This window comes from Vipera ursinii (genome assembly GCF_947247035.1).
Source record: "Vipera ursinii genome assembly, chromosome: 16".
Taxonomy (NCBI): Eukaryota; Metazoa; Chordata; class Lepidosauria; order Squamata; family Viperidae; genus Vipera; species Vipera ursinii.
This window is the reverse complement of record NC_139529.1, coordinates 6,976,499-7,000,633: the sequence shown is the minus strand read 5'-3', so window position 1 is coordinate 7,000,633 and position 24,135 is coordinate 6,976,499. Positions and strand designations below refer to the sequence as shown.

At 46.4% G+C, this 24,135-nt stretch overlaps 1 protein-coding gene across 1 annotated transcript; it reads right to left on the bottom strand.

Annotated features, from left to right (window-relative positions):
* Positions 1-24,047, bottom strand: SCAI (suppressor of cancer cell invasion). The gene is made up of 17 exons (XM_083375413.1): positions 23,856-24,047; positions 15,464-15,595; positions 14,483-14,578; positions 13,482-13,568; positions 12,985-13,083; positions 12,432-12,528; positions 12,247-12,345; positions 11,747-11,899; positions 10,710-10,811; positions 10,499-10,600; positions 9,771-9,849; positions 7,733-7,832; positions 6,021-6,102; positions 5,642-5,714; positions 3,459-3,632; positions 2,538-2,638; positions 1-1,930 (listed from the first exon to the last, which is right to left on the bottom strand). The coding sequence occupies exons 1-17, from the start codon at positions 24,005-24,007 to the stop codon at positions 1,781-1,783; spliced, it is 1,878 nt and encodes a 625-aa protein (XP_083231539.1). The 5' UTR covers positions 24,008-24,047; the 3' UTR covers positions 1-1,780.
* Positions 24,048-24,135: the final 88 nt, after the last annotated feature.

Below are 24,135 nucleotides of genomic sequence, written 5' to 3'. Positions count from 1 at the left end.
ATCTTTGAAAACAGCAGCACATGGACACCAAGCCCACACAATGATTTATTTCCTCAGATCTCCTCCTAAATCTTGTCCCATTTGCCATCTACAGGATTCCTTCGCTGGAGTCCCGAGCGTAAACGTTGTCCTCGAGGACCACAGTTCTAGCTACATCGAGCACAATTTCACCGGATACGGATTGGAGACTTTTAACGTTCTTCCGAGAAAGCTCTGGAGATAGGTCTCCGTTCTGGAGTTCTCTCCCTCTTAAAGCCAGATGCTGGAGAACACTTGGGCACGACTGTCTTTGTCGTCTTCTCCTCCCCTTCCAAAGAAGTCACGAACCTTTTCAGATTTCTCCTCCTCACCTCTTCCCCAAAAGTTCATCAAGCCAAAGCTGTGAGCTTCCTTTGAGGTCTTAACAGTCCCCCAAAAGTCCTCTTCGTCTTTCTCTTGTCTATCCGCAGCCTTGGAAGGCAGACATTGCTCCCGAAGGTGATGGGACTTTTATTGGGTTTTGTCTTTTGAGCAGCTTCAGCAGAGGCAAGGCAGTGGTTTTCCTTAGTTTTCTTCACCGGGTGAACTCCTGCCTGTTGACGTAGGGATGGGATGAAAGCAGCTCTTTTAGAAGTTGAGGTGGAAAGGCTGGGAAGAAGGATCATCAGAGAACCTTCCACATTGCAGCAAGAACTGACGACGCTTGCGTGCAGAGAAAGGGACGGCATTTTTTTTTGACCTTGAGCCCAAGCTGGAGAATTGCACAGAGGGTGCTCCGTAATAAGGAGGGGCTAATCTTTTGATCTGATAATGGGCCAGGAGCCAAAATTCTAGATTTTGAGGGACAAAGTCCAGCATCTTTACTCAATGTGCAATAAAGGCTGAAAAAGAAAGAAAGAAAGAAAGAAAGAAAGAAAGAAAGAAAGAAAGAAAGAAAGAAAGAAAGAAAAAGAAAGAAAGAAAGGAAGAAAGGAAGAAAGAAAGAAAGAAAGAAAGAAAGAAAGAAAGAAAGAAAGAAAGAAAGAAAGAAGAAAGTAAGTTATGGACAGCGCTCCATTTTCTACGTTTCCACAACCATCCCTTCAATTGTGCTGGATTCTTTGGGGGAGGCAATTGATGAAACAAATTGGCTTCAATTCACGCTTATTGCTGTCTGCTTTGCACCATTTAAAGTCCCACCCTTCACATTTTAAATCTTTGGGGAACAGATTATTTTTTCTGATTTTTTTTTCTCTTCCTCCTCTTTTTTTTTCCTCTTTTTTTTTTTTGCTTTCTAATTTTTAAAAATAGTACAAAAATAAAGAATTTGCACACAAGGGGCTTAAAAGTGACTGGCTGCATTTCAATCTCGGGAGAGAGTGAGTGAGTGAGTGTGTGTGTGTGTGTGTGTGTGCGCGCGCGTGCACACACGTGTGTTGCTGTGTGGCCAGCTACGTCTTCCAAATCAAAAGCTTCAAAACCCAGCAGTTTGCTTCAGTCTGAAATGGTAAAACTTGCGAAGGAGGGTTTATCAAAATTGAACCCACGCAGAGTGGAACAGCTGTGCGTGCCCCCATTTCCATTTTCCTAAAAAGAAAGAAAGAAAAAAAAAACACCTGCTGAGTTCAAAAATAAAACTCAAGTAGATCCCTTGGGTTTTGTTTGTTGTTTGTTGTTTGTTTGTGTGTGTGTGTGTGTGTGTGTGTGTGTGTGTGTGGATGTTCACGTTTAGAAAACTGCACCATTTCCAAAAAAAAAAATTTTTTTTTTTTGCAGCGAGGGTAAAAACCCTGCAGTCTCCAGAATGTGCATTTCTTCTGCTTTAATAATCGTCGAGAGTGGTCTCCAGAAATACGTTTCGGACATCCAATATTGAAGCCAATTCCAAAATGTGCTTTTGGAGATGCGGATTTTCCACCGTTTCATCCCTGGGCAGTTGGGGATACGATTCAGGATAATTCCTGGTTTCCTGCTGAAAAAAAAAGGAAAAAAGAAAATAAGGGGGGGGGAAGGGGGGGGGGAAGCCACAAAGAGCAATAGAATGGTTGTGAAAAAAGACATCCAAAGGCGGAAGGTGGAATAACAGCTGGAAGGGACCTCAAAACAGCCAGTACAAAGCATGGCGCAAAGTATACTGGCATCTTTGTCCTTTGAGACTTTTCGAATTTGGTACCCAGTGCATTCTGATGCAAAAAAAGTTTTCCCCGGGGCTCATCTTTTGTCTGGTATTCAAGCTAGAACTTGTCGGTGTCAGCTGCTTTATGACTCACGATATTACTCCTAATGGGAAAATTGTATTTCATGCTCATTGTTTTGGGGACTCATCACGCATCCCAGAACCAATTAACGATGAGTACTGAGGTGGCACTGTACAATAAAACATTTTAAGCCTCTAACAAAACTGAGCTGAAACTCAGTGGAGTTATTTGAATATGGAACTTTGCAAACCATTTGCCCCTGGGAAGGAAGGAAGGAAGGAAGGAAGGAAGGAAGGGAGGGAGGGAGGGAGGGAGGGAGGGAGGGAGGGAGGGAGGGAGGGAGGGAGGAAGGAAGGAAGGAAGGAAGATTGATTGCCATACCCGGAAGATTTTGTGCATTCTCATGGTGGCTGAGCAGAAAATAAACCTTGTTAGAAGCAAGCGCAGGAATTCATCTCCAAAAAACTGGAGAAAGGCTTGGTCTATGAGGGGGGGAAGAAAAAAAAATTAAGTTAGAATACAGATAGTCTTCAATTTATGACCATTCGTTCAGGATCACTTGAAATTACAATGGTGCTGAGGGAAAAAAAAGTCTTGTCCACACACTTACAACCAGTCCTTCAATTTACGACTCTTACACACTGCCCATGGTCACGTAATCCCAATTCCACCACTTTTAAGAGCCCTGACACGCTTTTGACTCAAATTAAGGTCATGGTTGACCGAGATCATTTTCATCTGAAACAAGACAAGGATTTCCAATCCAACTGATTTCTGTATCCTAAATAAAGCACTTTGCCTTTCGTTTGGAAAGATGTAGTCCATCCTTCTAACCCACCCCACTCTTTTGAAATGCAGCTGTATCATCCAGTGTTTCAACTAACTTACCTAGTTTTTATGTCACTGATATTGTCTTGATAGTCCATCTGTCTTGAAAACGCCTCAAAGGTCCTCTCTACTTCAACTTATATCTAACAAATATATTTCAGCTTATACCTAACGCAATCTACTTCAACTTATACCTAACACCGTGTTCTTCAACGTATCCCTAGCACCATGTTCTTCAACGTATACCCAACACGAGGAAGCATTTTTGAATCACAGTGGTGATGATCTAGCCAACGAACAAGCTATCCGATCTACCCCCGAGTTGCTAATATCACCGGCGTCCAGATGTTTATTTATTTTTTATTTTTATTTTAATTCCATTTATATCCTGCCCTTCTCCGAAGACTCAGGGCGGCTTACAAGCTTAGCAGTAGCCTTCATTCTATGTTTGCCTCTTTCTCCCTCCAAGCGTACCTATGGAGCGGGAATGAGTCAACAGTTGTGCGATGTCCCGGTTGATTTTACGAAGGTAGTCGTGACATTTGTCCCACAGTCCTTTGCGCATGCTTGATAATCCGGAGACGAAGAGGAACGCCATGAGTGGATTGTTCAGGAAGAAAGTGAAGAGGCTGCCTCGTTGGGACTGATCTACAAGACAACAAAATCAAACCCCTTCACATGGCAGCCAGCCGCAGAAACCACGGCGAGCGCAAGAGAGGAAGAAGAAACCTCACGGGGACAATTCTGAGAGGTTTTAAAAGGGCATTTATTTAGGACCTCTGTTACTTTTCCACTTAGGGTCATTTATGATAAGAGTTTGGTAGCTTTCATGATGATCCTTCTTCCTGTGCCGTTTTTATATCACTGTCCCCGTGTTTGGAAGTGAATCACACAACAGCATGAGTCCGTTTGCAAATCGGTAGTATATCAACGAAATTTAATGAACTGATGGCTAAGAGCCTCAAGACTGGCGTTTTTCTCTCTGCTGGAGACATCCACCGTTTGGTGTTGCATTGTTGATTGTCGTCGTCATGTTTAAAGGGGAATATTCTCAACAATGCTTCTCAACCTTGGTGACTTTAAGATGGGGAGGGGGGGATTTCAAATCCACGAATTCCCACGCCAGGGAATTCTGGGAGTCCATGTCCACCCATTTTAAAGCTTTAAAGGTTGAGCAGCATTGCTCTGGACTACAGATAGCCCTCGACTTACGGCCACAAGAGACCCCAAAATTTATGTTGCTACGAGAGAGCATTTGTTAAGTGATGGTTTCTCTGCCCCGTTTTGCAACCTTCCCAGCCCCTGTTGTTAAGTGATCACTGCAGCTGTGGAGTTGGCGACACGCATGTTCAGTGAAATCTGACTTGGCTCGTCCGAAGGTCCCAAGAGGGGATAACGTGACCCCGTCGTTAAGTACACGCCAGTTGCTAAGCATCTGAGAATGCTGCAAAGGTCGTGCAAAAACCAGCCACAAGGTTGTTGCTTTTTTTTTTCTTTTCCCCCCAGTGGTGTTGTCACTTCGGTCACTAAACGAATCGTCGCAAGTCGAGGGCTACCTGCCGTATTTTTCTCACCCTTTTCCCAGGGACACAGAGATTTTTTTCTCTCTCTTTTTTTTTCCGTTTCCCCCTAGTCACGGAAGAAAACTTACCTCGGCATCCAAACGGTGAATTCTCCAGCCTTCTCTCCTGCCTTCACAGCTGACCACCAGTTTTTCTGTGTCACAAATTATGTCAGCAGACTGGACCTCATGCTGGGAAGGAGTTTACGGTAAAGGGGCGCCTCTCTCTGTCTCTCTCTCTCTGAGAGCGACGCCTCTCCACCAGTTACAGTTATGGGGACTGGAAAAACGGGTGGGAAAATTAATTGGCATCGAACGCTTGTCAAACCAGGCAGTATCTTCTCTCCCAACCAAGGTTTGCTAATGGGGACAAAGAAGTTTCCACTAAGTGGGTCTCGCCAAATCAACCCCGATCCAACAAAGTCTGCTACAAAACTCGGGTGGAAATAAAACAGCCATTAATATCCAGGCCCGGTGCCACCCTCTATACGGGCAGTCCTCGGCTTACCACAGTTCATTTAGCGGCCGTTCAAAGTTAACATGAACCCCCCCACCCCCACCCATGGGACGCTGCGGCCGTCATAAATATGAGCCAGTGGCCAAGCGTGGGGATGTCTGTATGAAAAACGTTCGTAAGTCTCTCTTCCCCCCCCAATGATGTCGTAACTTTGAACCATGGTAAGTGGAGGGCGATCTATTATGAGGACCTGGCTTTTTTGTCTTTCTAAAACGTTTTGATGGGAGGACCTCTGGGGTTTAATTCCATCCCGTCTCTAATAAAACTCAGCGAGACCATCTGGAAAGGCCCTCGGCATTCCAACGGAAGAATTTAAGGACTCCGACTGCAAGATAAGCTACATTCCTGGGCTCCATTCCCGGTTTTTCTCTCCTCCAGTCTGACTAAAAGTCCCAGGAATTGTGCAATGGACGGGGTGGGGGTTAGTTTTATCACGTGACCCTGGGGATGCCGTGACGGTCATCAGTCTGCACAACGCTCCAAAGTCCCTTCGGTCAGTGCCGCTCTAACTTTCGAACAGCCACTAAACGAACCGTCGTTAAGTCGAGTTTCCAGAGCGAAAGAAGCTTGACTGCCTACCTTGCAAGGCTTTAGGATAGGTGGTCGGAGAAAGCAAGCAGACCAGCGGCTGCCCAAACAGGTTGGTGAAATTCTGGGGTGGGAAAAAGGCAGAAAACGGGATCTGAGAGACGGTTGCGCCCTTATAAAAAGGGAGAGCGTCTTCCATCAAACAGACCGCCGGCAGTTGCGCAACAAAAAGCACGCGTGTTCAAACGGCTGGGCCCAAAAACCCGCAGCAAAAGTTGATCTGGCGCGCCAAGAAAATCATACGGACGACACCAACGGGAAATCTGAAGATCCTTTTTCAAACGTTCGGCTAATTTCCCTCCTCTTGGCCTTTTCATTCCATTCCATAGACAATATGCTCAAGAGGACTAGTAACTCTAAACAGACTCACCTTGTAGGCGACGCTGTTCGACGAATCCACTATGACAAACAGAGGCTTCCTAGTGAACGGGTAGAGATCCCCAGGGTGCAAGCTGGGAAAAAGGGGGGGGGGAAATTCAGAATGTGTAAGAAAGAGATAGCGCCCGTCCACACCCTCAGATCCGCAGATGTTCTCCATGCAAGTGGCGCGTGTTTTACTTTAAATAAAAAGATTAAAAGGCTCTACAGACAGTCCTCTCTTAATGATCAGGACCGAGACTGGAATTTCCGCCATAAGTCACTGCCGTTGTTAAGCAGGTCACCGTATAACTCGACTCTTACACGTACGTCACCTTCTCGACCAAATGTTCAATCCCCAAAGTTTTGCCACCTTAAAGTGAGGGAGAGCGGATCAAAATTAATCTAGTTTGGCTGGCAGGTTTTCCAGCCCAGATTAAAATCTCTCCTTATCTTACCTCTTCCTCCATTTCAATAAACTGCGAAATAAACTTGAGATCGTGACCGGGCTAGTATTATTATAATCGAACAGGAACCTTCTCATATGTGGTGATGGTTTATAAAGATTATTAAGTGCAAACAGAAATATGCATATTATTTCCACAGCAAGCAAGAAAAAGCAGAAACGGTTAAAATGACTGCTTTGTTCAAAGAGGAGAAGACCTTTAATTATGTTTTTTTTTTTAATTTGGAAATCACTTCTGGATTTTTGTGCTTGTGACGAAAAAGCAAAACGAAAATTTGACTTTGGTTCTGCCGGTTAGATAGATTTGTTGTTATAGAAATGGCTAGTACATATTATTGTGTAAAAGTAAAAAGCCGAGGCCGTAACTTTGTTATCTTCTACTGTGCTAAAAAAAGAGTCAGAATTTGATGCTTTTTTTTCCTTTCTACCCCACATTATTTCCCCCCCACACTTTTTTCCCTTCCCCTAAATTCTTATTTTTATCTTCCTTTATATTTTATACTTGGATAAAACAATAAAAGTCAAAAGGGACATATGTAAGCCCAGCATCCCTGAATAATATGCTCAAGAGGACTAGTAACTCTTATTCTAGTATTCTTATTCTAACATTCCAGTAAGAGTCATTCTAGCAATGACTAGTAACTCATTAATAGCTATTATTCATTTATTATTACACGCTGATAACAGTCTGTACCTCTGTATGCAGATGAATGAGCTACACAAAAGGCCCACAGGATAATGGGAACAAAATATCCCTGTTTCCAAAGAATACTATCCCAGTTTGATTACAGGTATTCCATCTGTTTAGTGACCAAAGTTATAGCGGCAGTGGGAAAAACGCTTTATGACGGCTCCTCACACTTACGACCCTCGTGGCAACACAACTCGGGAGGCTTGGCAAAAGGCAGTTAATCTCAATGTACACATGTTGTACTTTGACAATAAAGGTTTATATGTATTCCCAAGAGCCGCAGCACCCAGGATCATGCAATTGCCAAGCACAATCAATGGGGGAAGCCGGCTTCTCTTCACGACCGCATGACTCGCTTAAGGACGGCAGCGAATTGCTTAACCAACGCGGTGAAAAAAAGTCATAAAAACTTAAACTCAGAGGCCACCTTGCTTGGAAGGTGGAAAATTCTGGCCTCCTAATTGTGGCCACTAAAGTCGAGGATTTGATGTCTACGGCTGTCCATCTCGCAGCGGTGACCGCAGGGAGGATGCCCAACTGCCCAGCTTCCCAGTTACAAGCAACTCACCAATGCATTTCCTTGTACAACTGATTCCGTTTGTGGATCCCGTCCCCGTTTATGACGTCCCGGTTGCTATTGGTCAGGACGCCCCCAAAATCATAGGGACCTGCAGGGAACAAATGGGAGGGGGGGAGGAGGGTCAAGATAAGGAGAACAGCTGGCTTAGGGGATGAACTAAACACAGAATAAGGACCACAAACCCAGGAGAGAGAAATATGATAGTTGAGGGAGCTTGTAAAGGTTTTGCTTAGCCAAAAAGTTGAAAACAAGCCGTCTTAAGGTTGCCAAGTTTGAGAAGTTAAGAGGGAAGGCTAGGTTGAAAGGATAAATACGTTGACAATAGGTTAGTGGAAAGGATTCTGAATTCTGAAATCAGCGTTAGATACTGGACTACATGTCCCTTTCTCCATTGGAGGATCTGACTTGGGGACTTGTCACCCAGAGAGGTCTAGGTGATTGCCCAGAGTTGACATTGACTTGAAGGCATCTAATGTAATCACTCGATGCCCCTTTTTAATTGACAGCCAAAGTCACATTATCTGCAACGGCTCTTGGTCTTCCACAAATCCAGGGATGACTCTGACCAGATGGATCTTCTGCGTGGGACATGTTCCTTCATGATGTCAGACATGATTCATTGGGGCTTTCTTACAGACCAAGGCTTTGGTGTGACATGCGCTCCAGATCACGGTCTAAGGAAGCAGAGATCCAGGTGAGCAGAAACTTCTCCAAGACTTGGACCTAAGAGCTGAGAAAGGGCATCTAAAGCTTTGGATGGCCTTTGGCTGTCCAACAGTTCTCATTCTAGTCAAGGATCAGTATGGTGGACATCTCAAAGGCTTCCCCAAAGTTAGATGTAGAGGGCAGTCAGTCAAGTATCAAGAGACGAGAGCTCACAAAAAACACAGACAACAAAATAACAGAAGAACAGAGTCCAAAGGGACCTTGGAGGTCTTCCAGCCCAACCCTTTGCTCTAGCAGGAGACAAAATGGACCCAAGCACCAAAACACGCTCCTTGAATCCTGTTAACAGCTTTTCCAAAGCTATTTTGGGGGAGGACGGGACCCGTGACCTCCCCAACTATTATTTTATCGGCTTTTGTTGGGAGAAATGAGCGAAGGACTCTGGAAAAGTTTATGATTCATGCAAGGAAGATGTAACAAGCATGCATCTTATAAAGGAATGCAAATCTCAAATGGATGGAATGAGGTGGGTACAATGTCAAGGGATCCCTTGGTTGGGGGCAGACCTGATTCCACGAGAACCTAAGTGGTTTCGCGTGGTTTTCTCCCAGGACCCAGCAGCAAATTTTAAAAAGGGGAGGGGGTGGGAGACTTGGGAAGGGAAGGTTAAGCAAAAAAAAAAAGAGTCCTTTTACCAAGGAAGGAACACAGGAGTGAGGATCGGAGGCCGGAAATTACCAAAATCATGAAAAGGGCTTGAATTGTCATGACAAACAAGGAAACAGCCGCCACACACACACACACCCCAAGACCACGTTGGAAAGCCACTGAAGGTCTGGTTTTGCTTCTGAACTGGGTTTTTTTTTTAAAAAAAAGCAGGCCAGGTAAACCAGAAAAACACCAGAATTTCTGATAAAAGATTTGGGCGCTTTCTAGGCTAGGTGGAAAGATCCACAATAGTCCAGAAGAACATCTCTGCTTCATCGCACCCTCCGTGAGGAGCCCTGGAGCATCTCAGCGGCGTCTTAACCCTTCTTCTCCAGAGCAAGAAGAGATGGACGTGGCGCTGACTGACACGGCCCCTCAACGGTAGGGCAAAAAAGGCCCAGCTGAGGCCTTCCCAGCACACCAAAGGGAGTGTGTGGAAACTGGAGAGGACCAGAACTGGTTCTCAAGCTCTTCTGGGCTCTGAAGGGCATTGGCCCAAAGAGTTGGAAGACCCACCCAAGACCCAATGAAGGACAAGATCAGCGTCTCCGGAGAGGAGGCGTAGGGTTAGTGTGGAGGCTGCCTTGCCGTCCGTGAACCATCAAGAGAATTCAAGGCCTGTTCACAATAGGAAGCATTCCTTTATTTGTACCTTCACTATCCAAACGACCTGAAGGGAAGACGCCGGTGGCTGACAAGTAGATCAACAGGACGCTATTGGCAGGTAGCTCCTGAAAAAGGGATCAGAAGAGAAAGAAAGAAAGAAAGAAAGAAAGAAAGAAAGAAAGAAAGAAAGAAAGAAAGAAAGAAAGAAAGAAAGAAAGAAAGAAGGAAGGAAGGAAGGAAGGAAGGAAGGAAGGAAGGAAGGAAGGAAGGAAGGAAGGAAGGAAGAATGGATTTGGGAAGAAGAGACATGTTTGAAGATCGGTTGTCACAGATTAACCAAAACCCAAACAGATAATGCTAGTAGCTCAACTGTCAAACAAATTCTCTCAAGTCAAGCAAATTCTTTCAGTAAAACAGGGTGAAATCCTCATAGAGCAGGGGTCTTCAAACTCCATCCCTTTTATGACTCGTGGACTTCAACTCCCAGAATTCCTCAGCCAGCGTGCTACGTCTATCTCTCTGCCCACAGAGGATAAAAACATTGGCAGCTCAGGGTTGAACTGTGGGGGTCCTGGGCGCTCTCTGAACTGGGTGGTTTCCTAGCAGACATTTCATGACTTGGCTAGGGAACATCCTCAGTCTGTCTGCTTCCTATCCGGGGTCACCATCACCTCCTCTGGACCTCCCTGAGTTTATGATTGCCTCCAGTAGCAACAGGCGAGATTTCACCTCCTATTCAGAAGACGGGGCCAGCCTCACCTCTGCTGCACAAACCTTAAATGATGCCGCGAGGAAGGTGTAGAGCTGGCTGAAGGTTGGCTTGTACAACAAGTATTTGTGGGGGTTTTCTCTTCGAGCTGGTTTTTCACTGCTCTCCTACGGAAGACAGACCCAGGCCTCTTTAAAGAAGCCCCGAGTATTTTTTCTCAAGGACCCCGGTTCCCAGGAAAAGCCGAGGGCGACGATAGGAGACAAAAAGACTTGCCTGCAACCCCGGCTTGTTCATCTGCGTGGCCAGGTTCATGGGCTCCCTCTCCAGCGCCTGCAGCATGCGGAACATGTCGATTGTCAGCTCGCTAAACTTCACCTACCGACGAAACAAGGCAGAACTTGAAACCAGGCTGAGCGTCGCCCAAGCTTGTTAAGGCTTAAAAAGGTAAAGGTTCCCCCGCACAGGCGTGCTAGTCGTTTCCGACTCTAGGGGCCGGTGTTCATCTCTGTTTCAAAGCCGAAGATCCAGCGCTTGTCCGAGGACGTCTCCGTGGTCATGTGGCCGGCATGACTAGACGCCAAAGGCGCACGGAACGCTGTTACCTTCCCACTGGAGCAGTCCCTATTTTTCTCCTGGCATTTTTTTTTACGTGCTTTCGAACTGCTAGGTTGGCAGAAGCTGGGACGCGTAATGGGCGCTCACTCTGTTACGCGGCACTCGGGATTCGACCCGCCAAACTGCCAACCTTCTGATCGACAGGGTCAGTGTCCTAACCCACTGAGCCACCGCATCCCTTGTTAAAGCTTAGCACCCTGAAAATTAGCTCGAGCCACTGCTGCCCCGCAGAATTCCCGCGGACAGTTCAAGGAGGCGTGGAAGACCAGCATCTTAAAATGCCAGAAGATTGGCGGAATGGAAAGACACAGATCATCCTCCATTTACAACCACTTATTTAGTGTCTGAAGTTGCAGCGGCCCCGAGGAAAGTGACTGAGGGAGTTTTTTTCAACCCTTACGACCGTTGCGGCGTCCCCCGCGGTCACGCGATCGAAAGTCGGTCAGAATGCTGGTCAGGGGGAGGAGATCCCATGTCCCCAGGCCATGCAACCGTCATAAATACGAGCCCGTGTCCGAGCGTCCAAATTTCAATCACGGGACCGTAGGGATCCTGCAACGGATCTGAAGTCTGAGAAACGGTCGTGCCCGGCTTGCAACTTCAAAATGGTCACTAATGGAATTGTACACCCGCCCACACCGCACTTGTTTATTGCGATGTGTGTGTGTGTGGGGGAAATACACAGTCTCCCCCACCTGATTGTTGCAGTTGCCGATGATGAGGGCATCGGCCAGGGTTAACTGCCCCACAATCATTCCTTGCTCCAGCAGTGGGGCTCCCGTTTCCGACAGGCGGTTGGAGAGGATTACCAGCGTGTTGTCGTCGTTTAAGACCATCACCGGGTCTGCCTAGAAAGAAAGAAAGACGAGAAGGTGAAGGGTCTGGAGAATCGAGGCCCAATTCAGCTGAGGAGACACAACACGCAACGACAGCAGCAGAAGTCAGGACGGCCAACTCGACAACGGAAGCCCCAAATTTCCCTGGCTAAAGCGAGGCAGTCGTTCAGCGGGTTGTTGCCCCATTTCACGGTCTGTCTCGCCACGGTTTCTTCGCTTCCCCCAACAGATCAGAATTATCTGGGAGGGGGTGGGGGGAAAAAAGCCCGGTTTGGGGCCTGGAGAAACGGGAATATTTTGTTTAAAAAAAACAACAACAAAAAACGAAAACAGCAATGCAGGATCGCTGTAGTCCTTACCTCAATGAAAGCAGCCACTTCTTGCAGGACAAGATTCCACTCTACTTGATCTTCGGTGTTGAACCGGTGGGTGTAATCTTCGATCTCATCGGAGAGTTCCTGGGAAAAAGAATCAAGAGATTTCTTGCAAAGGTCTTCTCTAAGAAGAGCTACAACTTTGAGTGTCACCCCAGGAGGAGATTTACCTTGACCAGTTCCTTGACCACCGTCATTTTGTTAAGTAAGAGGCAAACCACAATAAACCGGGCGTAGTAACGTAATTTCTTCACCACCAGCTCGGGCCTGTGGAAAGAGGACGGCAGAGAGGAGAAGGAACCCTTTAGCAAAAGAAAGAAAGAAAGAAAGAAAGAAAGAAAGAAAGAAAGAAAGAAAGAAAGAAAGAAAGAAAGAAAGAAAGAAAGAAAGAAAGAAAGAAAGAAAGAAAGAAAGAAAACGTTGAGTCCTTGCTTCATAAGAGGACTGTTGAGGGGACACCGTTTTCATATTTAGGTTGACTTTCTTCTCAAAGGTCCTAACTGTTGATAAGTCTCCAGAGAGAAGGCAAAGCAAAACCCCTTGGTCAGGAAGAACTCGCGCTCAGTTCTAGAGATCCAATCTCAGCGGTTGATGGACCTTCAGAAGCCCAGGAGAAGAACTTGTCACGCAACCTTGTCCCCACCAGCAGAAGCCACACAATGACGATGAAGCACTTCTGGCTTTAAAAAAAAACAACTCACAAGCCTTGAGGCATAGCCTGACCTGTCCTCCTTGTTGACTTGGGAGTAGTAAGACCTCTGCCGTATGGCAGAGTAGAAGGAGAAGGCTTCGTTCAGATAGCTGGTTTCGGAGGTGCGAAGGCTGGGGAGAAAAGGGGGGGGGGATCAGCTCCTCGTTTCAACTTCAAAGAAATTTCTTCTCCACTGCAATCCTTACTGAGATTCTTAGCCTTATTCCTTACTAGTCTGATCAGAGAACAGAGTTAGAAGGGACCTTGGAGGTCTTCTAGTCCAGCCCCCTGTTCAAGCAGGAGACCGTACCATTCCAGACAAATGGCTGTCCAGTCTCTTCTTAAAAAAACCTCCAGGGATGGAGCACCCACAACTTCTGGAGGCAAGGAGTTCCACTGGCTGATCGTTCTGCCAGGAAATTTCTCCTTAGTTCCAGGTTGGTTTGAGGAACAGGAACTCCTGCATTTATCAGCTTCGCCTCCCCCTCCCCTCCCTCCAACTTTTCCTTTCGCACACGCGGCTACTTACTAGTAGTGGTAGTAAAGCTGCCCAATCTTGGAGGCGATCTCTCCAATCTGCCAGCGCTTCAGGCCGTACCGATTGTCCAGAACTTGTCTTCATTGGTGACCCACCCCAGCCCAAAAGAGGAAAGCGCAGGTCAGACTTGAGCTAACGCACGACCGCTCTACTACTAGTCTTTCGGATTTGACTTGAGAAAGCAACAGAATGGCAGAGGGGTTTGGAAGGGACCCTGGAGGGTCAACTAGCCCAACCCCCTGCTCAGGCAGGAAGCCCTACGCCATTTCAGAGAAATGGCTGTCCAGTCTCTTCTTGAGACCCTCCAGTGATGGAGCGCCCACAACATCTGGAGGCAGGTGGTTCCACTGGTTAATTATTCTGTTAGGAAGTTTCTCCTTAATTCCAGATTGCTTCTCTCCATGATTAGTTTCCAATCGCTCCTTCTTGTCCTGCCCTCTGGTGCTTTGGAGAATAGTTTGACACCCTCCCCCCACCTTCTTTGTGGCAACCCCTCAATATATTGGAAGACTGCTATCATGTTACCCCTAGGCCTTTTTTTTTTCATTAAACTGGAAATAACCAATTGTAGCAGCCGTTCTTCATACGTTTTAGCCTCCAGTCCCCAATATAGTACTCTTTACTCTAGCACTGATGATGTTACCTAGTTAGGTAATGAAACATCTGCAAGAAAGCCACCCAGCTCAGAGAGGCACCAAGGACCCCTCACTTCAACAAATATCCTCCTTTGTTGGATTTTGCTTCGTTAATGTCCCGAGACTCTCGTTACTTGCCTCAATGAGCTAAGAAAGGCAGCTTAAGCCTAACTGCCAATTGGGAGAGGATTCCCCCCCCACCCCCATTCTCCAGTCTTACACAACTGTTGTGTTTCGGTTTTCTGCCCTTTTCTGCCCATATTTCATGCCCGCTGAGGTTCCTGCGATTTAGTAGAGCTGTTGAGAGGACTAGGCTGCATGGAGACACAGCCAAGCGCTGGAAATGGTTTCTCTTACCGATGTTGCTGCTGGAACTTCCAGAGCTTGGTGTAAACGTCAAAGGTCCTGCCGAAGTAAGATTGCCACTGCTTCTGCCCATATTGGGGCAAATCTCTGTAAGACAGCAAATTAAAAAATAATAATAATAAAAGTCTCAATTTATCCATCAGGGAGAAGAGGAGACGTGACAGATGGAGGGACATACCCAGAGATGCTTCAGTTATATTAATCTTCCCGTGCCTTATAGAACCTAGAATAATAGGGCTGGATCTTGGAGGTCTTCTAGTCCAGCCTCCTGCTTAAATAGGAGACCCTGGACCATTCCAGACAACTGGCTGTCCAGTCTCTTCCTAAAAACCTCCAGTGATGAAGCATCTACAACTTCTGGAGGCAGGCTGTTCCACTGGTTAATTGTCCTCACGGTTAGGAAGTTCCTCCTCAATTCCAGGTTGAGAAATTGAATTAATTTCTCTCCGTGATTAGTTACCACCCGCCGTTGTTTCTGGTTCTGCCCTCCGGTGCTTTGGAAAATATTTCTCACAGATTTCTCACCATTATATAGAATGCCCAAAATTTAATTTGATGCATTTATTGAAACCATTTATACCGCCGCCCATCTTTCTATCCAAGTCTGGGCGGCTGACAAGCAAAAGATAAAATAACCTCTATTTGCAATTTTTTTAAAAAAAACAAAACCCTATGAAAATCACAAATATTACAGCCAAAAGACCGGGCACCTAAAATGCCTTCAGGTTTGTGTGTGTGTGTGTGTGTACGCGAGCACGTGTGGCTTTTGTCACTTCAAAAACAGGTCGTAAGTAACTCCGGGAAGATCCGTCACAATTCTGGTCACTAAGCAACACGTCGTAAGTCAAGGAGGCTCAGAGAGGACTTCAAAGGTGATAACCAGCAGCTTGGAAGTTTTCGCCCACGAGGGAAGTGAGTGGGAGCCAGCGCAGCGCGCTCAACAAGTCTGCAACGTGACAAAAATGGACTGACCTCAAGCCGTTGAAAAGCTGCTTCGATTTATCCAGCAGGTAACAGAAATCCGTGACTGTTTTCCTCTCTCCCTGAGGAATGTCATCTTCTATCCCGCACGTTGACATGATTTCGTTCGAGATAAACTCCGTCCTGGGGAAGAAGAAGAAGAAGAAGAAGGAAAAAGAAAAAAGTTAACAACTGCAGTGATTCACTTAAGAACTGTGGCAAGAAAGTTCGTAAAATCGGGCAAAGTTCCAACGAGCCAACGCCTCACTTAGCAACAGAAATCTGGGGCTCCATTACGATAGGTGGTCGTGAGTTGAGTTGAGCTGCCTGTACTTCTTAAAGAGCTCCAGGGATGGAGCACCCACCACTTCTGGAGGCAAGCAGTTCCACTGGTTAATAATCCTCTCTGTCAGGAAACTCCTCCTAAGGTCTAGGTCGCTTCTCTCCTTGATTGAGTTTCCATCCGTTGCTTCTTATCCTGATGCTCTGGAAAGTAAGTTGACCCCCCCACATCCTCTTCTCTGGGGCAGCCCCTCAAATATTGGAAGACGGCTAATCATGATCCTGGCTCTTCTGACTGAGCAGAATTTGTAGGAGCCCACCAGCCTGCAGGTCATCAGCAGGAAACGTTCAGAAAGATAAACAGGGACGTGTTAGGTAGACACATTCGGAAGTCGGTGGCGTCCCCATCTGTCACAGGCGCTAAGCAAAGCATGACAGCTCAGGATCGTGAAATTAAGGACACGTTTCTAGACTGGTGGAAGGAAGGGAGATTTCGCAGCAAAGGCACCATTTTAAATCTATCGGGTGGTGAAGACGGCTTTAAAATCCCCATTATCGTCACACACGCCCGTCTGTTAAAATGTTCATTAAAAAAAACCTCCGTGTTTCCAAGCAAATTTCCCTGGCTGTTTTTATCACATCCCTCCCTTGAAAAAAGCCTTCCAGGTTTACGTGCATTTTTGCCCTACGAACAAGTCTCTGCCCTGTCAGCCGGGATAAATCCTAGCAGTTGTGATGGAGGCCTTCGGGCCAAACCATCTCCTGGGTGAGGAGCTTTTAAGCCGCGCTGGTTGAGACGGGAACTTGCTCCGTAGTTCCAAAGACAACAGGGACCAGGCAAGGATTTTGAGATCGGGAGCCGGATCGCCTGCCCAGTTGTAAATCTGGAGCAGGCTCCTTCCTGCACTGTTTGGGTGCAAAGAAGGTAGACAGGTGGGACCCGTGCAAGTGGAACTGGGATCTGCGGAAAGAGAGACCAGCTTACAGTTTGCAGGGCTAAAGATGGGGGATTTTCCCCTTCTACTGCAATCACCGAAGAGCTGAACGTGCAGGGAAGCCCTCGACTTACAACAGTTCATTTAGCGACCGTTCAACGTTACATCGGGGAAGAAAAGTGACTTATGACCATTTTTCACTCTTACGACCGTTGCAGCCTCCCCAGGGTCACATGATCAAAATTCAGACGCTTGGCAAGTGGTTCGCATTCATGACGGTCGCAGTGTCCCGGGGTCCCGTGACCCCCTTTTGCGACCTTCAGATGGGGAAGCCATTTTCACTTAACAGCCGTGTTACTAACTTAACAAAGGCCACGATTCGCTTAACAGCTGTGGCAAGGAAGGTTGCCCAAAAAAAGGGGGCAAGCTCCCTTCACAAATGTTTCACTCGGCAGCCTAAAATTTTGGGCTCAAGTGTGGTCACACCTCCAGGACTACCCGTGTCCCTTACCCATCACACCTGCTTTTCTTGTTCTGAGCTGGATGTTAAGCCTCCCGTCGAGCTCAGCAGGTAAGCGCATCAAAGGAAGCGGGCCACATCCGCGCAGACGTTTCCAAATCCGAATTTGGAACGCCGTCAAATTCAAACATAAAGTGTCTGGGGAGAATAACACACCTTCCTCGCCCGTTCTCCAACTCTCCTCCCGTTCTTTAGGACCCAAGGATTTCCCCCCTTCTCATTCAGCCTCCTGAACTTCCAAGCCTCACGGCACCGAAAGGTGAAGAAGACCAAGGTGGGAAACCCCACAGGGCCGAGCGAGCAAGTAAACAAGGCCCTGGCAGAGGAAACAGATGGAGAGAGAGTGAAGCAGAACACACAGGAGTGAAAAAAATGAGCAAGCTGGGAGAACGCCAGTCTGGCTTCAGACGGATAAAAGCAAATTTGAGGAGTGGGAAGGAGAGGAGAGGAGAGAGAGAGAGAGAGAGAGAGAAGCAGACAGGCTAAAAATATCCAGATGCAACCAGGGAAGTGGGAAGACTATGAGAAAAAAGTAGAAAGGATTTATTTATTTTTAAAGAGCACAGAGGAACAATTTTGCAGAGAGATGGTTAAAGAAAGACGCAGAACTGCATCGGAGACTGCATTTAAGACCCCTTAGCGGCAAACGTTTTGATCTACAGTTGGAAGGAAGGAAGGAAGGAAGGAAGGAAGGAAGGAAAAGGAAAAGGAGGAAGGAAAAGGAGGGAGGGAGGGAGGGAGGGAGGAAGGAAGGAAGGAAGGAAGGAAGGAAAAGAAAGAAGGAAGGCAAAGGAGGGAGGGAAGGAGGAAGGAAGGAAGGAAGGAAGGAAGGAAGGAAGGAAGGAAGGAAGGAAGGAAGGAAAAGAAAGAAGGAAGGAAGGAAAAGGAGGGAGGGAGGGAGGAAGGGAGGGAGGAAGGAAAAGGAGGGAGGGAGGGAGGAAGGAAGGAAATTTGGCAATTATTGTTCAAAAGCCAACATAAATTCAAACCATAAAATTCTCCCAAGTGAGGTCAATTTTTCAACGTGTTCCCCCAGATCAGCAGATGCACAGATCAGCTCTGATCCTCCAGGGACCAAGTTCAATCATTGCTATTAATAAGCCATTGGGGTTTAAGGCAGGGGAGTGCAATGTGGGTCGATCTGAGGACCGCACCAGGCTTTGCACGCTGCACCAAGGACCGTGGCACGTATTTGAACTCTCCTTCCTTAATTGCAATTGTTTGCTCAATTCGACCGGTGTCAAAGCACTCGCGCTACGTAGACGGATAGACCTCCCAGCCTCCTTTTAAATTGGAAAGAGTCGGAGGAGGCTTTGCCAGCAATAAAATATCTTTTCTGACTTGCAGAGGGCAACCACCGCACCACTATCGAAAGACCACAGAGTCCTCGGCTTATGGCCACAATTCAACCCCAATTTTTTTGCTGCTAAAAGTGGGGCAGTTTGTTAAGCGAGTTTTGCTTTCTGGCCCAAATTATTGTCATAAGTCAAAAACTATCTTCCGGCAGCCTACTCCAGGTAGGTGGGTTAACATCCCAGGTTGGGGTGCCTTGATTTCATATTTGATCCATCTTTTTTTTTTAATCCAGTTTATAAATATCAAAAAAGGGGGGATGGGAAATGGGGTGGAGAGGGGAACACAAAGGGGTGAAAAGTTAAAAAGTGTCCAAAAAAGTGGGGGGGATTGACTTCCAACTCTCTTCAGTCCAGATACAGATAAATCATAAAGTAGCCACTGAGTTACTTTGCGTACTCGGAAACAACACAGTAACCTAATGTTAAAAATATACAAATTCAGAAATCAAAACAGCGCTATAGAGCGGTGTAACAAAATAACCTCCTCCAACAAATTTATACAAACGTAAAAAAAAATACCGTCCCGCTCTAATACAGGCAGTCCTTGACCTACGACCACAATGAAGCGCAAACAATCTGTTGCTAAGCAAGGCGTTTGTTAAGGGAGCTTTGCCCCATCTTATTAGATTTCTTGGCACAGTTCTTAAGTGAATCACTGCAGCGTTTTTTAACCTAGTAACACGATGATCGTTAAGCGAATCTGGCTTCCCACATTGACTTTGCGCGTCGGAAAGTCGCAAAAGGGGATCCCGTGACACACACACACACACCGACGCTGCAAACCATCATAAACTACGTAACGTCATCAGTGCTAGGAGGGAGTGGGGTGTGTGGAGCGCAGAAGGAGAAGGTAGAAGAGGAGGACAAGAAGGAGAAGGAGAAGATAGATAAGGAGGACAAGAAGAAGGAGTAGATAAGGAGGACAAGAAGGAGAAGATAGATGACAAGAAGGAGAAGATAGAAAACAAGGACAAGGAGAAGGAGAAGATAGATAAGGAGGACAAGAAGAAGGAGTAGATAAGGAGGACAAGGAGAAGTTAGAAAAGAAGGACAAGGAGAAGATAAAAAAGGAGGACAAGAAGAAGGAAAAGATAGAAAAGGAAGACAAGAAGAAGGAGAAGAAGATAAAAAAGGAGGACAAGAAGAAGGAAAAGATAGAAAAGGAAGACAAGAAGAAGGAGAAGAAGAGAAAAGGAGGACAAGAAGGAGTAGTAGATAAGGAGGACAAGAAGAAGAAGGAGAAGATAGATAAGGAGGACAAGGAGAAGATAGAAAAGAAGGACAAGGAGAAGGAGAAGATAAAAAAGGAGGACAAGAAGAAGGAAAAGATAGAAAAGGAAGACAAGAAGAAGGAGAAGGAGAAGATAGAAAAGGAGGACAAGAAGAAGAAGGAGAAGATAGATAAGGAGAACAAGAAGATAGAAAAGGAGGAAAAGAAGGAGAAGGTAGAAAAGGAGGACAAAAGGAGAAGATAGATAAGGAGGACAAGAAGACAGAAAAAGAGGACAAGAAGGAGAAGAAGAAGATAGAAAAGGAAGACAAGAAGAAGGAGAAGGAGAAGATAGATAAGGAGGACAAGAAGTAGTAGACAGACAAGGAGGAGAAGGAGAAGGGAGAGGAGGGGCCCTCGATTCTCTCTGAACTTGGTGGTCTCCTTGCAGATGTTTCATTTGGGGCGTGCTGGCTGGGAAATTCTGGCTGTCGGAAGTCCACCTCTCTCAAAGTTGCTAAGCGGGCGAAAGCCGGCTCTGTTGTCTTGCAAGGAGGCAAACGAGGACACCGCAGTCGGTCGCACCAAAACACTCTCCCAGGTGGACGGGAAGCAAACTGTCAACTGCGCCTGGGGGCTCTTGCGGTGGGCCCGCGGGAGCTTCGGCAAATCCCATCCCAGAAGGGACTTCCCAAGAGGATCCGTGTCACCGAAAAGAGAAAGGGAAAAAAACCTGCCACCCCGCCATCCCCAAAGGCTTTGTGTCTACAAAAGGCCCCGCGCACACAAGGGAAGAGAAATTAGAGAGCCCGGGCTGGTGTGCGCGAAGAAAAGCAAAATAAAATCCTTTGTTATTTTTAGTCTTTAAAAGCAGCGCAAGGGTTGGGTGGCTTGGGTGAAAACAGCAGAACCCAACGAAGATGGCAAGGCGAAGTTTAGCCCAACTCTTAGAAACAGCTATTATGCCTACCTGGAGCAAAAAAAACAACACACCAAACAAACAGCTTTTCATTCTATTTGGTTTGTGCTGGCTTCTTCCTGGTCTTCCCGGTGTGCGTGCATGCGTGCGTGTGTGTGTAGAGGACCAGAACACAATTCTTATCCCGTGCTCCAAATCTACAAAGCGGTTTGCATGCAGCGGTCACCTAGAAATAGCCATCTCTTTCTCAGGATTCTACCTTATAAATATATTTTTTTTAAAAAAAACAGGGAAGGCATAAAATACCGGGGAGGGCTTGTTTTGGTAGATCTGCAGCAGCAGAAGGCGGCTTTCCTCTCTGCCAATGCGAAAAACCCTATTTTGGAACAATCGGGCTGGATTACCCAGAAATTAAACCCTGATTACACAGCCAGGCGTAACAAAGCTCCGGTTTGACAAGCGAGAAAAGCTTAGGAAAAATATATATGCAATAGCCTTAGATACGGCGTATTTGCTGCACTAAATGACTCAGGAGATTGTCGGTCGATCCAGGTCGTGGCTGTCTGAAAGATGCTTTATCAAACGGCAACCGGACTGGTGGTAGGGTCTTCAGTTTGAGCAGGGGGTGGGACTAGAAGACCTCCAATATCCCTTCCCGCTGTTATTCTGTTACTGTAAAAAAAAAAATTTGGAACCAGCTGCCAGTCCAGATTTCAAGGAAAGCAATTTAAGTGGCCTTTGACTCCTCCCAGTGTGTGGTTTACACTCCTCTGAACAAATACAACCTAGAGAAGCAACCTAGAACTAAGGAGAAATTTCCTGACAGTGAGAACAACTAACCAGTGGGACCACCTGCCTCCAGAAGCGGTGAATGCTCCATCACTAGAGGTTTTCAAGAAGAGACTGGCCAGCCATTTGCCTGAAATGGTATAGGGTTTCCTGCCTGAGCAGGGGGTTGGACTAGATGACCTCCAAGGTCCCTTCCAACTTATATTATATTATATTATATTATATTATATTATATTATATTATATTATATTAATTATATTATATTATAATATTAATACATCCATGCTTTTTTGTAAAAGGCCAGCATCGGAAGGTGTGAACTTTATCGTGCCTTTGGGAAGGTTTTAAAAATAGCAAAGAGCAGAGAAGTGCTCTCTCTCTCTCTCTGTGTGTGTGTTTCTTCTTTTTGCTTGCCAAATAAACCAGCTGCAGATCCCTTCCAGTTGTGCAACCCCCTTTTGTTTTGTTTGTCTTTTGCGCTGGTTAATTGACGTATTGATGTATTATTTGATGCTTCCCAAAGATGGACCTCAATGACTCTCAGGGCTAACCCTTTCCTCCATTTTTAACTGTGCTTGTGTTTATTGCAGGTACCTTACGAGGCTTCATTTAACTGCCCTTTGGAGGGGCAAGTGTCCGGAATTAAAGGGGCTTAAGACCTTGCACTTACAACCATCACATGATCAAAATCCGGTTGCTGGGCGACCGGCGTGTATTAACAACGGTTGCGGCATCCCGGGCTATGCCTAAGAACTCGTAAAATCAGGTGCGATTCACCTTATTTAGCAATGGGAAGTCTGGTCCCAAGTCAAGGTCGGTTGGGTTTAACAGAAGAACAGAGCTGGGTGGGACCTTGGAGGTCTTCTAGTCGAACCCCCTGCTCAAGCAGGAGACCCAACAGCCTATTTAGTGCCTTGAGTTTTTATTCCATCCACTGATAAACCTTGTTGGAAATATGCTGGAGGCTTTCCCCCCCCCACCCCACCCCACCCCCCAGACTAAAGAGGAAAGAAAACAGCCATCGAGACCTAAACACAATCCCAGGTTGTCCCAAAGGTGCTTTTTCTCTCTCCCCCCCCCCACAAAAAAGATATCAGGACTTTCTTTTTTTTTTCTTTTCTTTGAAAAACATTTCGCTTCTCATCAGATCGCTTTCTTGGTGAGAAGTGAAACGTTTTTTCAAAGGGAAAAAAAAAACAACAACAAAGATCCGTTGCCTTTTGGGGAAAAAAAAAGCAACTTTGGAATAGCCAAGACTGGCTCATTGAGAATCTCCATAGACACAATCCCAGGTTGTGTTAAACCTCGCAAGCTCTTTTTTTGAAAAGAGGTGGCTTTTTCCTCCTCTGAAGACACCTGAACCTCACGTCTTGCTCTGTTTTTACTACAGGTGCCAGCTTTCCACTCGCTCGTAGAGTGCCCAAGCAAAACAGCTGGCCGGAAAGATACTATTACAAACACCATTCCTTTTATTCTTGTGTGCCCGATATACGATCCTCTCCCAAGCTGGCTGTCTCCTCCACGCCTTCTCCGCAAAGCGAAGAAACTCCTCCAGCTTATGTCAGTGTAATTTGGACCTAGTATAGTTCTTCAGGCAAGAAAACAATTCCGGGATTTAGATTAATCCTATCAAAGGCCTTCCAGCCAGCTCTTTTTAAGGCAAGGGGAAAAGAGAGGGCACCAAAAGAGATTTACTATCACTGTGTTTCACTCAAGATTTACTCTTGGAGTAGGTCCATGCCATATATCAAACCCCAAATAATCGCCAGCTTACAATTCTCCCCTTGACTGAACACATATCCACAATCCAATCTGAGCTAGCATCCCCAAAGGATGCAGTCATGTGCTGGGAGAAACAGAAATAAGACACAGCAGTGGCAGGGAACCTGCTGAGATCCGGATTGTTGCCGAACTGGAACTCCCAGAAGCCCAAAACACCTAGCCCAAAGAAGGTGCTGGGAGCTGTGGTTCAGCTCATCAAAGGAGGAACTTCATAATTTGGTCCCTCCAGGAACCGCCTAGCCAACACGCTGTGCATGCCACCTCCTCACCAAGACACTCTCTGGCCACAGGCTGGGATCTCTGACAGGGCGACAGCTGTCAGTCACTGCTGCCTCGCGCAGCAGGTCCCCCGTCCCTGCCTTGTCCCTGGGGAAGTCAGAGGTTTGCAGCCACCAGCGTGCGAGGGTGACAAGAGACTTTGTTGTTCTAATTAGCAAGATCCAACATGCTAATAATTATTTTCCTCTCGTCACCCACGTGGAAAATTGTATGTGTACGAAAGGAAGCGTTTTCAAAATTAGCTGAGCGCCCACAGCACAGGGAAAGCGGCGAGGATACAGGAACGGAGGGAAGAAAACAACGCTGGTGGAGGAGATGGATCTGAAGACCTACCTTAACTCATGAAAGCCACTTCCCGGATCGGCAACCATCAACGCCTTAGAGACCCATCTGGCGTGCCCAGTTTCTGACAGAGACACACGCTGGTGTGAACTGGAAGGGACACAAAGGACGGGCAGGTTATAAAGACTGCTGAGAAATGGCATTGACTTTTTTTGTTTCTCTTTTTTTTGGGGGGATTTTACATTTTAATCTTTGGAATAAAATAAACTTGAGAGAAAGGGCGACCTGCATTCCGCTCAAAATCCTTCTAAACATCCAAACCTAAAATCAA